This window comes from Acipenser ruthenus, chromosome 4 (assembly GCF_902713425.1).
Source record: "Acipenser ruthenus chromosome 4, fAciRut3.2 maternal haplotype, whole genome shotgun sequence".
In the NCBI taxonomy this organism is placed as follows: Eukaryota; Metazoa; Chordata; class Actinopteri; order Acipenseriformes; family Acipenseridae; genus Acipenser; species Acipenser ruthenus.
Window position 1 is genome coordinate 41,303,131 of NC_081192.1, and position 12,908 is coordinate 41,316,038.

The window sequence follows — 12,908 nt, forward strand, 5'->3', positions numbered from 1 at the left end:
AACTGACCTACAGTAGCTGATCTGTACTGTGTTTTCAAACTAGTTAAATGTGACGAAACTATTTATTAAGAACAAATGTACATCCTGTAAAGCTTGCACCGCTAACATGTAAGTGTCCTGAAGCGTCGTTAATAACTGAATAGTTTTTTTTCGCTGTCATAGCAGGAGGGATTTGTTCCTGAAGACTTTCATGAAGAAATGTATTTATTTCCCTTTTTTGCATTTCATCCGTGTTTGGCTTGAGACAGAGTTCGCTGTTGTGTCCAGAAACAAAAATAATGTGCCTGTTTTCAACTCCTGCATCACCTAAAACTTGGCAACAAGTGGCAAAAGTGGTTTGTGTATATTGTAGAGAGAGCAGCTTCTACTGAGATTTTTTTTCATCAGACTGGCAATAAAATGTTCACCTAGGGTTTGCTTCCCATACCAGATGTCAGCCTTGGCTGTACAGCCTAAGCCTGGAAATGTAGTTTAAAGCTTTTTACAGGACAATTTTCAAAATCTGGCTGTGAGTACATTTGTATATCAGTGATGTTGGAACTGTCTTTTAAGACCACCTTGGTGATTTGGACTGTAATGCTGATGTTTGAGTGACTTATTCATGGCCGGTAACATCGGTAAGTAATATGTCCCAATTACTTATCAAAATTAAAACAAAGGTCGAAGTTAATAACAGGATTTTCCATTTTGCTATGTTTTTATTTAGAGCGTTTTGTTTTTAAAATACTTATTCAATGCACAAGATGACATTTATACACAAGATAAGAGGTATAAGAATGTTTGGAAATGCTGCTCTGTGATTGGCTGATTTCTCATATGTGATTTATAATTACAGTGGAACATCGCATATCTGACCGTCACATAACCACACTGATCAATTAACCACCTTGCCAAATAAATAAATACATATTAAATTAGGCTACGAGAGTAATAGTATTGGCAGCAAGTGCAGTGTCCACGATGGAAACAGAAAGAAAGCGTTATAGAAATCAGCCTTTTGGTGCGTTTCCCTTTAAAAGAGACGGGCTGTCAGCGTGTGTCAGTCAGCTATGTGTAGCAGTGTGTTTTGTGTTTTACTCTTTTTTTGTACAATGTGTTTATATGATGGAGCGCACGGTTGCAGATATTGGCAGCGGGTTGTTGTAGCTTTCAAATACATTTTAATTAAACAAAGCAAGTTTAATAAATGCAAAGCTTACCGGCTGTTTGTTTAAAATAGCTGAAGCGATATTTAAACCGACCTTCTTATCGGCTGTTGGCAATATCAAGAAAGAGCGCAAAGTACCGTGCCAGAGATATTAAGAAAGCAGAACCAGGGAGGCAGGGACTTCTAGAGTTAAGAACGAAGCCATCATTTGCAGGTTATTGTACATTTACCGTTTGTTTTGTATTTTTTTTTAAAAGCTTTGTGTGGAGATGGCTTAGTATACCGCATAGCAACACTGTAGCCTAATTAATCTTGTTTACATTTGGTTACTTTTTCCCCGTGTTTCTCCGTGTTTAAAGCAGTTTGAGTGTTGTTTTTGTTCAGTAACCTATTTGTGCATGTGTGAATGTCATTTTCTACAGATGTTCGCAAATCTGACACATATCCACCTATACCCCAGTCCACAGGGGGTTGGATATGATATATCATAAATGAAGTAAAAATGATATTATGTTCCTGAGGTGAAATAGTATATTTCCATGTCAAATAACATATTGTAACATATTGTACAATTTCTCTTACACATTTCACCAAATCAACAACTACTGGAAATGACCATACAGGAAGCACTTGTATTATATCTAAGCCCTTCCAGCAATAGTAGCTGTGCAGTCTGCTAAAACAGAAGTCAGTTCTGCACCAGGAGGAGCCCTTTTGTGTTTTAATGTAATAAATAAATAAATAAATAAATAACAAAGCCCTGTGCTTCCTTCTGAATTACCTACCTTCATGGCAAGATATGCCATATGTCTACTACAAGACAAATCTCAATGTTAAACATGAAAACCTTAACAATTTGTATTTTTCTATACGGTACAGCAAATCTTCAAACGCCGGACTGTTGAAGAGGGTCTAGAAAATAGAAATTGTTGACAGCACAATGGTTTATTCAAGACAGTTTGACAGTTTGTCATACAACATGAACACAAAAGACATTGAATAATTGTACAGCAAAGTTTATTTTTAGTCATAATGTATATTGTAGAACTACATGCTTAAAGTTATGGATGAATTTGTATAGATTAACTATTTTACACCCATGAGTATAATGGCTACTTCCTTTGGTTCACTTGTATAGAAACGTCGGACTTTGACTTCTGCTGCCGCTGCTTGTATATGTTCAATCAATTAATCAATCAATCGTTTCATTATATAGCGTCTTTCATAGTGGACCACCATCACAAAGCGCTTTATAAGATAGAGTAGTGTTGTGTGTGCATGAAGAGCTAAGAACACCTAAAGAAAACCTGTGCAAATTAAATACTGTACTAAAAGAATACTGCCTGGAATACTGGAATACTGCCTGGATGGCAAAGTGTTCCTTGTACAATTAAAATATTCAGTAGTTTTACCTCAGCATTTTTTTAATTCTCTGTGACATTTTGTAGAACAGCATACCCAGATGAGGGACTTTTCTTCTTGTATGACTGTAATGAGGTTCATGCCAATAATTATTCAGATAATTAAAACCAGAAAAACTAAGGGCAATTTCAGACGGATGCTCCAGAGTCGTGCCAAACTCAATTGAAATTAAGTACACGTTAGAGCCGCACTTCATTAAATTCGATGAACCAATTGGTTTCATGCTGGTGAACTGAAAGCGTATGGCACTTATTCCAAAGGTGTCTTAAATAAAATTGCGATAAAATTATTTGAGAACAGTAGGCCTACACAGCGCAGTTCGCTTGTGTCAAACAAATACAGCTAAACAAGTTTTAATGACATTTAACCACCATTTATGTCTCCTTTTTTGTAAATAATAATAATAATAATAATAATAATAATAATAATAATAATAATAATACATCTGATTTTTTTTCAGGTCTTTAGGGACTATTTTTACCCTAAAGAAGACCATGATCTGTCCGCCGCACTACAATCTAGTCACAGGGGCTATCTCCGTTTTCGGAAGCCGTAGTGCTAAAGACAGATCAGCGAGCAGATTCCCCAGGTAGAAGCACGATTTTCGGTCAGTTAAAAAATAGGGCTCCATGCTGCTGCTGGGAGTTGGGCTACGATACATTTTTTTACAGCTGCATTTCTATTAAGTCGAGTTACAAGAACACGAATCACAGCCTCCCCATTTAGTTAAAAAGCCTGTCACTGACAATTATTGAAATAGTCATTGTATTGTTGTTTTATTTCTGTTTAGATTTGCCCGAATGTATAGAGGATCAAAATAAATTGCTCAGATGAAACTAACAGAAGTTTTAATTATTTAAACACCTAAAACCACCCTAACAAATTTTAAACATCAATACAAAAATGAACTCCTTCCAGTGTGTAAAGAAGCGGGCGGCTGACGGCACACTCTTCGGAGGACAGCGTGTGTTCATCTTCGCCCCTCCCAAGTCAGCGCAGGGGTGGTAGCGGTGAGCTGAGCCTAAAAAAAAAAAAATAATTGGGCATTTCAAATTGGGGAGAAAATAATAAAAACTAATTGGCAACGACTAAATTATTAAAAAAAAAAAAATGAACTCCTTCACCAAACTACTTGACGGTTGTAAGTGAATCACTAAACTTTTTTCAGGCAAAACATTGGTTGTATATCTTTTTCAGTTTATAAAACATAGAATCTAATTAAATCACAGAACATTGCTTGACATCGATAAAGGCCATGCAAACTCAGGTTGCTTGTTTTACATCAAAATTAAGTACTGATGTCTTTTTTATGTTGTGGCTACAAAAAACATTTGTCCTGGAATCTAATGCTATCGCTTATTCTTGCCATAACACATTAGATTCTTGATGGAAAGCTTGTTTTTGTGAAGTACAAAAGGACCCCTATTATTTTCTATTTCCAAGCAAGCTCTTTATATTCTGGGCATGTGCTTATATTGTGCATGTATATCTACACAGATGGTTGCTCAAATAAAATAATCAACGTGGATAGAAAAATGACTTTACTTTTTATGACCTTTACTCCAGAAGAAAAAAAAAAATGGTAATATTGCTAGTGCTAGCTGGGGGTAAGAACAGTGCTTTTAAAACGTTAGTTAGCACTGTAAGTAGAAATAAAGCACACTATAGCTGTCCTATGCTAATTGCTGAATTCCCTTTAGACGTGATTTCAGCAGGTATTAAGGAGTATTAAGTGGCCCTATAATTAGCCTCTACTCACAGCCTGCCAAATTGGTGAAAAAGTTCCCAATATTTTTTTTTTTTTTTGTGCACAACAAGCTCCAGCAACACAGATATGGAACTGTTCCTATTCTTGAAATTCAAACTTGCAGCTTTTTTGATCAAAGCCTAAAAGGTCCTTAAAAGGTGAAGGCTCATCACATGGTACCAAGCTGCAACACAGCACAATAAAATAAAATGCGGTACAGAAAATGTAGCCTTAAACTGTAAAAGAATAGCTATTTATTCAATGTTGTATTTTGTATGTTGTCTGTGTTAAATGACAGTAGACAATGGGGGAGTTTCCAGAGAGGGATAGGGCAAATCTCATTTACTTGTGAGCATGACTTAAATCCACAGCAATTTTCACATGGAAACCCGCATTTCACGTAAAAACGTCCACTGCTCCCAATCCAGACAGCCTTGAGAGCATACGTGAAAGGTGTCTGGCACAGATCTCTATAAAACTACAACTCTTCCGGTTTTCAGCCATGGTGATCTGCAATAGCTGGGTTGGACAGTTTCATTATATACCTCCGAGTTAATTTCTTTTTTCTTTAATTAATAAGTCATGTGATAAATTAGTTGGAATAGTATTCATTACTAATTATATGCCACCCCACCAATGGTCATTTGAAAAACAATTTGGGCAAGAGCAGTTAACAAGCAGGCACGAGGCATTTACAAATAACAGCTTTATCACGAGCTTAACACTGCTTTAAAGTTTCACTCAAACAAGATATCACCTGACCATGGATTTTCAGGTGTGATTCTCTCCTGTACCTGTTCTCTGCATGGAAACCACATTTTCTTGCGCTGTATGCGTAAACAGCATGAGAACGCTACACATGGCTAATTTGCATATCAAAGTTTTGCATATCCCCTTCATTTGCATGACGTCAGGCAAAAAAAGGGTCTTCTAGAGTAAAATAAACTGAGCCAATGGAAACCCGAAATGTATAGGGTCATTTTTAATTTGGCTCAAGAACAATGTCTCGAGAAAAATTAGAACACACATGGAAACTCCCCCTATGACACGTGTTTCTCTTGACTCAGTATTAGTTTTTTTTATTCATCTAGCTTTTTGTTTTTGCCAGATGGTAGCTAACAGTCATTTCATAGGGATTGCACTTGGGGGTTAATTCAATTGATCTAAATACCACCATTGTTTAAATCATTGAAATAATTGGACTTTATGAAAACCACATGATATATTTTTTGCCAGATTTAATTGAATAGAGTGATTAAAGTCTTGGCAATATTCTAGGGATATTACCAAAGGAAAAGTCATCCTTGTATTTCCAACCTTATCTTCTTCATTTCTTTCTTTTGACTGACTGTCTGCTTTCTCCCACCTGTTTTTAAAGACCTCCTCTTGAGGGCAGTCCTGCGTTCCGACAGTGTATAACTTGAAATATAACTTGAAATATTGAAATATGCTGTTGCCTCATGTATGAATCTTTTTTTAAGATAGCAATTATAGTAATCTAAGCTTTCAACCTGTGTGGTCATTTTGTTATAAAGTACTTCATTTAGTTCAGAAGCTAGAATTTGAATGGTTTAGCTTTCATTAGCTTTCATTTAAAAAAAAAAAAAAGCTTTTTATATAAATATTATAAGCATTGAACCATTGAAAAGATTCAGTTAAAAAGGTTGTTATGAAAAGGTTTTGCTGCTATAGGGAACTCGATGCTTGTAAGACTTTACAAAATAAATCATTTTTAATATATGTTTTCAACTATTTTCAGTGTAGCACATTTTAAAGGGCATTTCACTTCTGAAATGAAGCAAAAACTGACAACGTAGATGATACCATTTCATGGTTATGGCTCCTGAGTCGGAATTGTGAAATGACATTACATGCAGCAATATATTCAGTTACCATGACAATGTGAACTGGCTGAACTTCAGTAATACATTTTGTTCCATATTTAAAAGGTGCTATAGCTTACAATTGATTGTAAAGTAATGGTGTCATTTAAGTAATGCTATACTGTCCACATTTTCATAATATTTAATTTTTTACATGCTGAATAATCTATTGTTCTCTATCAGTCTTATTTTTTCTTTCTTCATAGATCATTATTTATTACTACAGGTGTTGCTTATTATTCCCGCCCAAATTAAATATATAAATAGAATAATAGACAGGCTTCAGTGAGTTACAGGAAAATAATTCCATCTAGGGTTTCTGTGACGTCATAAACTGTCACAGAATACTGAGATGAAATTATTTTCATTAAAAATAATACATGGATATTAGTATCTGTAAAATTTTTTTAAAAAAAACACAATAAACAGGTGTTAAGGTCGCTTGGTTAATGGTCCCGTTGGTGGAGGGTGATTGTAAATCTTCACAGAGACAGATCTGCTGTGCCTAAAAAACCACAAATTGTTCCAAGTTCATACTCACTGCCATACTGCTTTTTTACACAAAAGATGAAGTTTGCCAGGTGTCGGTCCAAGTCATTGACAGGACTGTTTTTCATTTCGCGTTCCTCTCCAGTTTCTCTTAGATATGAATATACAGTACCAGCGCTACATCAAATGTATTTATTTTTAGTATTCTTATTTTATTGTTCATAAATGAACATTTCTCTACTATTGTGGATGTTGTCGAGTGATTGTAAACTAGACATTTTGTGTTAGAAAGTGGTCTCGGGGTGCACAGGAGTCAAATATGGGTCAAAGGTCAAGTATAATCTTCTAGAGGAATATGCCATTTGATGTCACTACTGTGCTATTAAATGTAGCCTTCATCCACACACACACACACACACATATATATATATATATATATATATATATATATATATATATATATATATATATATATATATATATATATATATTTTACTGGATCTGCTCAAAGTTATTTATGCAAAGTTTGGTCATAATCAACTACCTTTAAGACATTAAGAGGGAGTCCTTAACATATTGCTTTTTAAGAATGTTGAAAGTCAATGGAAAAATAAAAATAAGTCTCAGGTAGGGATGTGCTTTTGGTAAATTTTTATGAACGTTTAAACACTTTGCAATATCAGTGTTTAAACATTAAAACCACACACACATACAGTACTTTATATCATATTCTGATACTGGCAGCCCTGGTTAGTGTTTTCTAAGCAAATAAACCCTAAATATGCAAATAACGCTTTAACATTGCAAAGACTTAAATAAAAAGTAAAAAAAAAAAAAAAAAAAAAAAAATATATATATTGAAATGTTTATATTTATGGTTGTATAAAATGTTTTTAGAATAGTGTGTTTCTTAAAGGTTAATTTAACAACAACAAAACAGCAACCTATTACGTTGTTTTGTAGTTTTTTTTATTTTTATAAGTAACTTTGCCCAAAATGATATAGTTTAAAAAAAAAAAATTAAATTTAAAAAGACAAACGTCACCCACTGTACAGCATTAATGCAAAATGGCTACAGGACTGCGAAAGCGAGTTGTGCTTACAATTGAACAAAAGTTGGAAATACTTTCACTTCTGGAAAAGGTAATTACCAGGGATAAAATAGCACAATATTTTTGAATTTTAAAGAGCACTGTGACTGATTTTAAAAAGTCTGCCTCAGAGATTTAAGTGCCAAATTAACACACAATCAAGTAATATATTAAGTAATTAATATAATGTTTGCCTTCTTGTGCAGTTAATTGTACAGCACAACGTCGCATATCCGACCCCCTGTGGACTGGGGTATAGGCAGATATGTGAACAAGTCGGATTTGCGAACACAGTGTTGCTATGCGGTTTACTATAAGCCATCTCCACGCACAGCTTTAAAAAAAAAAGAAAGTGCATAAAACAAACAGTAAATGTACAGTAATCTGCAACTGATGGCTTCTTTCTTAACTCTAGAAGTCCCTGCCTCCCTGGTTCTGCTTTCTTAATATCTCTGTCATGGTACTTTGTGCTCTTTCTTGATATTGCCAACAGCCGATAAGAAGCTTGGTTTAAATATCGCTTCAGCTATTTTAAACAAACGGCCAGTAAGCATTGCGTTTATGAAGCTTGCTTTGTTTAATCCAAATGTATTTAAAAACTACAACAACACACTGCCAATATCTGCAACCGTGCGCTCCATCATATAAACACATTGCACAAAACAAAGAGTAAAACACAAAACTTTCTCAACTGGGGTATTGAAACGTCAGTGCTACACACAGCTGACTGACACACGCACACAGCCCGTCTCTGTTAAACCAAAAGGCTGAAAAAAGCCTTCGCCTATGGGAAGATTAGGGAATGGGGTCCACGAATCTGTAGTAATTGCAACTTTTTCTCCCTTTGAAAGTTTTGTATGAACAGCTGCAGCACAATTTTCTTTAAGTTTTTCCAGCCTCGCTGTTATTGTTTTATGGGTCGGCACAGTATTGGAATAATCTTACATCAATTTTACACTGTCCTCATAGGCCATAACGTGATCACGCCCTTTTTGGCGAAACAAATCTATAACAAATGGATGTTAGCTTTTTATTGCCATCAGCAGCTCCATCCACAATAATTCTGAATGTTTTCTTCAAACTGTGAACCACTGAACTTGTGTTTTTGTGGTACAGTAATTTTGTTTGGCATAAATTATTTACATGCCACGGTTTTCTCATCCAGTTTCTCAAAATACTTCCAAACGTGGCTTCCTTTGTTTAGAGATGCCATTTTAAATATAAAACAAACAAACAAACAAAAAATGCTTGTCATTAACATTATTACCCCGCTGTGGAATTGATACCAAACCATGCCTATGACAGGCATAAACACACACAGTGCACCAATGAAGCGACAAATCGACCAAAAATAAAACCCGCCCCAGTGTCAATCTTTCTGTTGCACCAATTAGAAAAGCTAGTTGGAGGCAATTGCCAAACCCCTTCCTTTTTATAATATCCGCCCTTACTGTGGCACTAGAACAATCTGATACGCAACAGACTACTGATGATAAATTACTAAAATAAATGCATTAAAAAATATGTGTCTGGTGACGTGTCACGTGACCGGTTATACGTCTAGCATATTATTAAAAGTTTTACCACTTCTTAAGAGTTTATACGTTTAAACGTTTAAAATTCCCATCCCTAGTCTCACCTTTTTAATCACGCTATTTAGGTAGTACCTTTCAGTTCATTTGAGTCACAATACGTATTTATTTTAGGGAGAGAAATTCTCCTTCCAAATGCAAATTACCTAATTATATAAAAATACAAGAGGGTATATTTAAATGTTTCTCTCTACGTTCCAATTTGACCTTGCATGACAACTGATTTCTTATACTGGGTTTACAATAGGTTTTTAGGTTGTGTTGAAGAACCACAAGTGCAGCCTGCCTCCTTTGGCCACGCAAAAAACATAATAAAAAAAGCAAGGGAAACAAAACAAAAAACAAGATATAGCGTTACATAAATACATTTCATGTTTTGATTCTTCTAAAACAAAATCAATTAAACTTGCTGAATGAATTAAGTTTAAGAGATTTTACTTCAACTCTATAGGTGGATGCTCAAGCCTGGTGCTGTTGGTAGCTGTGAAAGGGTGGCTTTGCAGGGGTGACATCAGACCAGAAACACAGACTCAAAACAATGAATGGCGGGTGAAACTGAGGCGCAGTGGCGCTCAGAGCTTTATTAAATAATAGAAAATAAAAGATGTAAACAAACACAACACTACACACACAAAAAGGCGCATTGGCCAAGCAAATAACAAATAAGTATCGTGCTTTTATTTAATTTACCTCCTCGCTCCCGTTCTCTACTCCTAGACACTCTCTTCTTCGAACAAGAAAAGCTGCAGGCTTTTACATTCTGGCCGAGGGGTCAGCTAGCTATTAATTATCTTAGTACTCCTTGGCCATAGTCTGCACAAGTTTAATAAGGATGTGTGACTGTCAGCTAGTTAAATAATCAGTAGCTGATCAGTCACGCATCCTCACAAGGTTTATAAAATATAAACAATAACCTGCCGGACGACGTCTTGCCCGTCCGGCCAAACAATACATAATAATACAAATATTGGCTTTTTGCCGTCATATACAATACAGAAATCATAATAATAATACAAATAATAATATAAACAAAGGGGCGGGACACTCCGCCACAGTAGCCTGCAGCAATAATACAGGAGACCACTGACACAAATTCTCAGCTATGCTAATTTATTATATTTTGGAGTACAAACATGACCTGGTAGGTACCCATGATAGGAGCTACTTAATGCTAGTGTACAATGAATTACATCTTGTTGTTATTGGACAGGAAAGCCTAGGCTTAAAGCAATCAGCTATCTGGTGACCAAACACGAAAATAAAACAAAAGTGTACAGGAGGAAAAATAAATATATTTGCAAAGGGCTTCATTATTTATTTATTTATTTATTTATTTATTTGTTTGTTGATTAGTTATAAAGGACTGCATTTTCTTATTTGTAATAGCTTCATTTCTTTTTTTTTATAACCTTACTGAATGAAGAGGTCTATAAACCCCTCGTACTGTATCCTTATTTTATCCTATTTGGTAAAAGAAACTTGCCTGGGCTCTCAGTTCATGAGATGGCGATTGACCCACCCTTTGAAGTCATACCATGTTTTGACCGTGCACTACCTAATGTGTGTGGTATGTGCGTGCTACATCACAGTCTCAACAATAGAGAGAATTTAGTGTTTCTAAACTGCATGGAAACCCTGCCAATGTGTAGCTTCAAACTGCTTTGAAAATGATTCCATGCCCATTGGATTTGAGAAGCAAAGGTCATTGTACAAAGCTATGTATGCATTTTTAGGAATGATTCATCTGGTTAACTTCTTCTGTAAGGTGAGAAAGAGGTCCATACGAAATGTTTTTAAAGGCTGGCCAGGAACTGTGTTACGGGTAGGAGATTATTGGGGTCAGGAAAATGTATGGTGGAATTGTAGATAGCCGATAGAACAATGGCAGCACCTGTCTCATTCTAGACTACAGTTTCATGAAATGTATAGGTTAATTAACAAAACTGTAAATACATTTTTCAATATTTAACTTCTATACCTTTAATCTCTCTCTCTTTCTCTCTATATATTGTATATATACTGTATGTGTATATAACTGTATTATGAATGCTTACAATTGGAGTCCTTGAAGAGATTATATATAATGCTTTGAGAAATGCAGCTGGAACATGTATGAAAAACCTTGTGTTGGACTAACAAATTGAAAAGATGATAACAATGAACATGTTGTAACAGAGACAAATATCTATTGGCTTTTCTCATATTGTATTGATAAAGGCATCTGTGTCATTGAAAATGAAGTCCTTGAGTTTTCTCACAACGAACGTTAGTCTAATAAAAGGTAACAGAACATATTCCATCTACAGTCTGCATCTGTTAAAAATATTTTCCTCATACTCAAACAAATGAAGATTAAGCTGTTTTACTATGTTACAGTAATTACAGCCACGTTGAAAAGGGCTAAAAAAAAGGCATGCTTAACCAAATTCACAAACAAATTTGCCATTAAATAACTACATTGAATCAGACTTGAATCAGCTGTTATTCTTCTATTAAAATTTACATACTATCAAGTTATGAAGAAAGATACCTAACAGAAGTCTTTCTGTGTTTGACAGCTGAGGACACATGTGGTGGTACCCTAAGAGGTTCAAGTGGGATCATTTCAAGCCCCAATTTCCCCAGTGAATATTACAATAGTGTGGACTGTACATGGACCATTCTTGCAGACCCAGGAGACACCATCTCCATCATTTTTACAGACTTCCAGATGGAAGAGAAATACGACTACTTGGAAGTGGAAGGATCTGAACCGCCGACAATATGGTGAGTCAATTATTTAAAAAAAACTTATATTAAAACTACTTATTATGAAGGTAATACAACCTTTCTGAACAAATTTAATACAGTTGATGAATGATTATTATTTGCTAACATTGATTCTGACATTTTAATTAAAAACTAGACATTTTTATAATATTTATTTTACAGAAAGCATCTAAACATCACATCAGTCTACAAATGTTAGCTATATGTTTGTATTGTATTTTATTTATTTTTTTACCATTGCTACCATGCAGTTGTAATTCTTGTCGCTGATCATTTATATATTCTGAATAAAATGTGTAGCTCAGGTCTATTCTCTAGCTTTAAGGATACACATAATTTAAAAATCAATCCATGCTACAGAAGCACTGCTGATCTTCCTGCCACTCAGGCGATGACGCTTCTGTTTGCAGACAGCACATGCTCTCCTTGTAGCTCAATCTGGCCTTTCTTGTTACATGTGTTCCCCAGTGATGCTGCAATCATAACTAAGACTTGTGATTCTGAAGCCTTCATCCGAACAAACACAAACTTATAATAAAAAGCACACAATGTACAGTAGAGTGTATCGGAAGACTAATACATATTTATTTTTCAATGAAAAAAGCAACCACTATAGAGCACGGTGACAGAGAGACCTATTGAATTGATATACAGCTATATATATATATATTGTAACACAGCAGGGAGGGGGGTTAAAATCCTCCCTGCAGAAAACATGTCCGTAGACACATTTTGGTTTAATTTAATTGTCTTGCTTTATTTTGTTTG

At 35.1% G+C, this 12,908-nt stretch overlaps 1 protein-coding gene across 2 annotated transcripts in view; it reads left to right on the forward strand.

Moving 5' to 3' along the window:
* Positions 1–12,908, forward strand: part of LOC117400350 (CUB and sushi domain-containing protein 3) — a 524,933-nt gene that overhangs the window by 216,573 nt on the left and 295,452 nt on the right. For both annotated transcript variants that reach the window (XM_059022384.1, XM_034000180.3), the window contains exon 5: positions 11,930–12,137. In XM_059022384.1, coding sequence (XP_058878367.1) covers positions 11,930–12,137 — 208 coding nt within the window. The remainder of the gene's footprint in view (positions 1–11,929; positions 12,138–12,908) is intronic.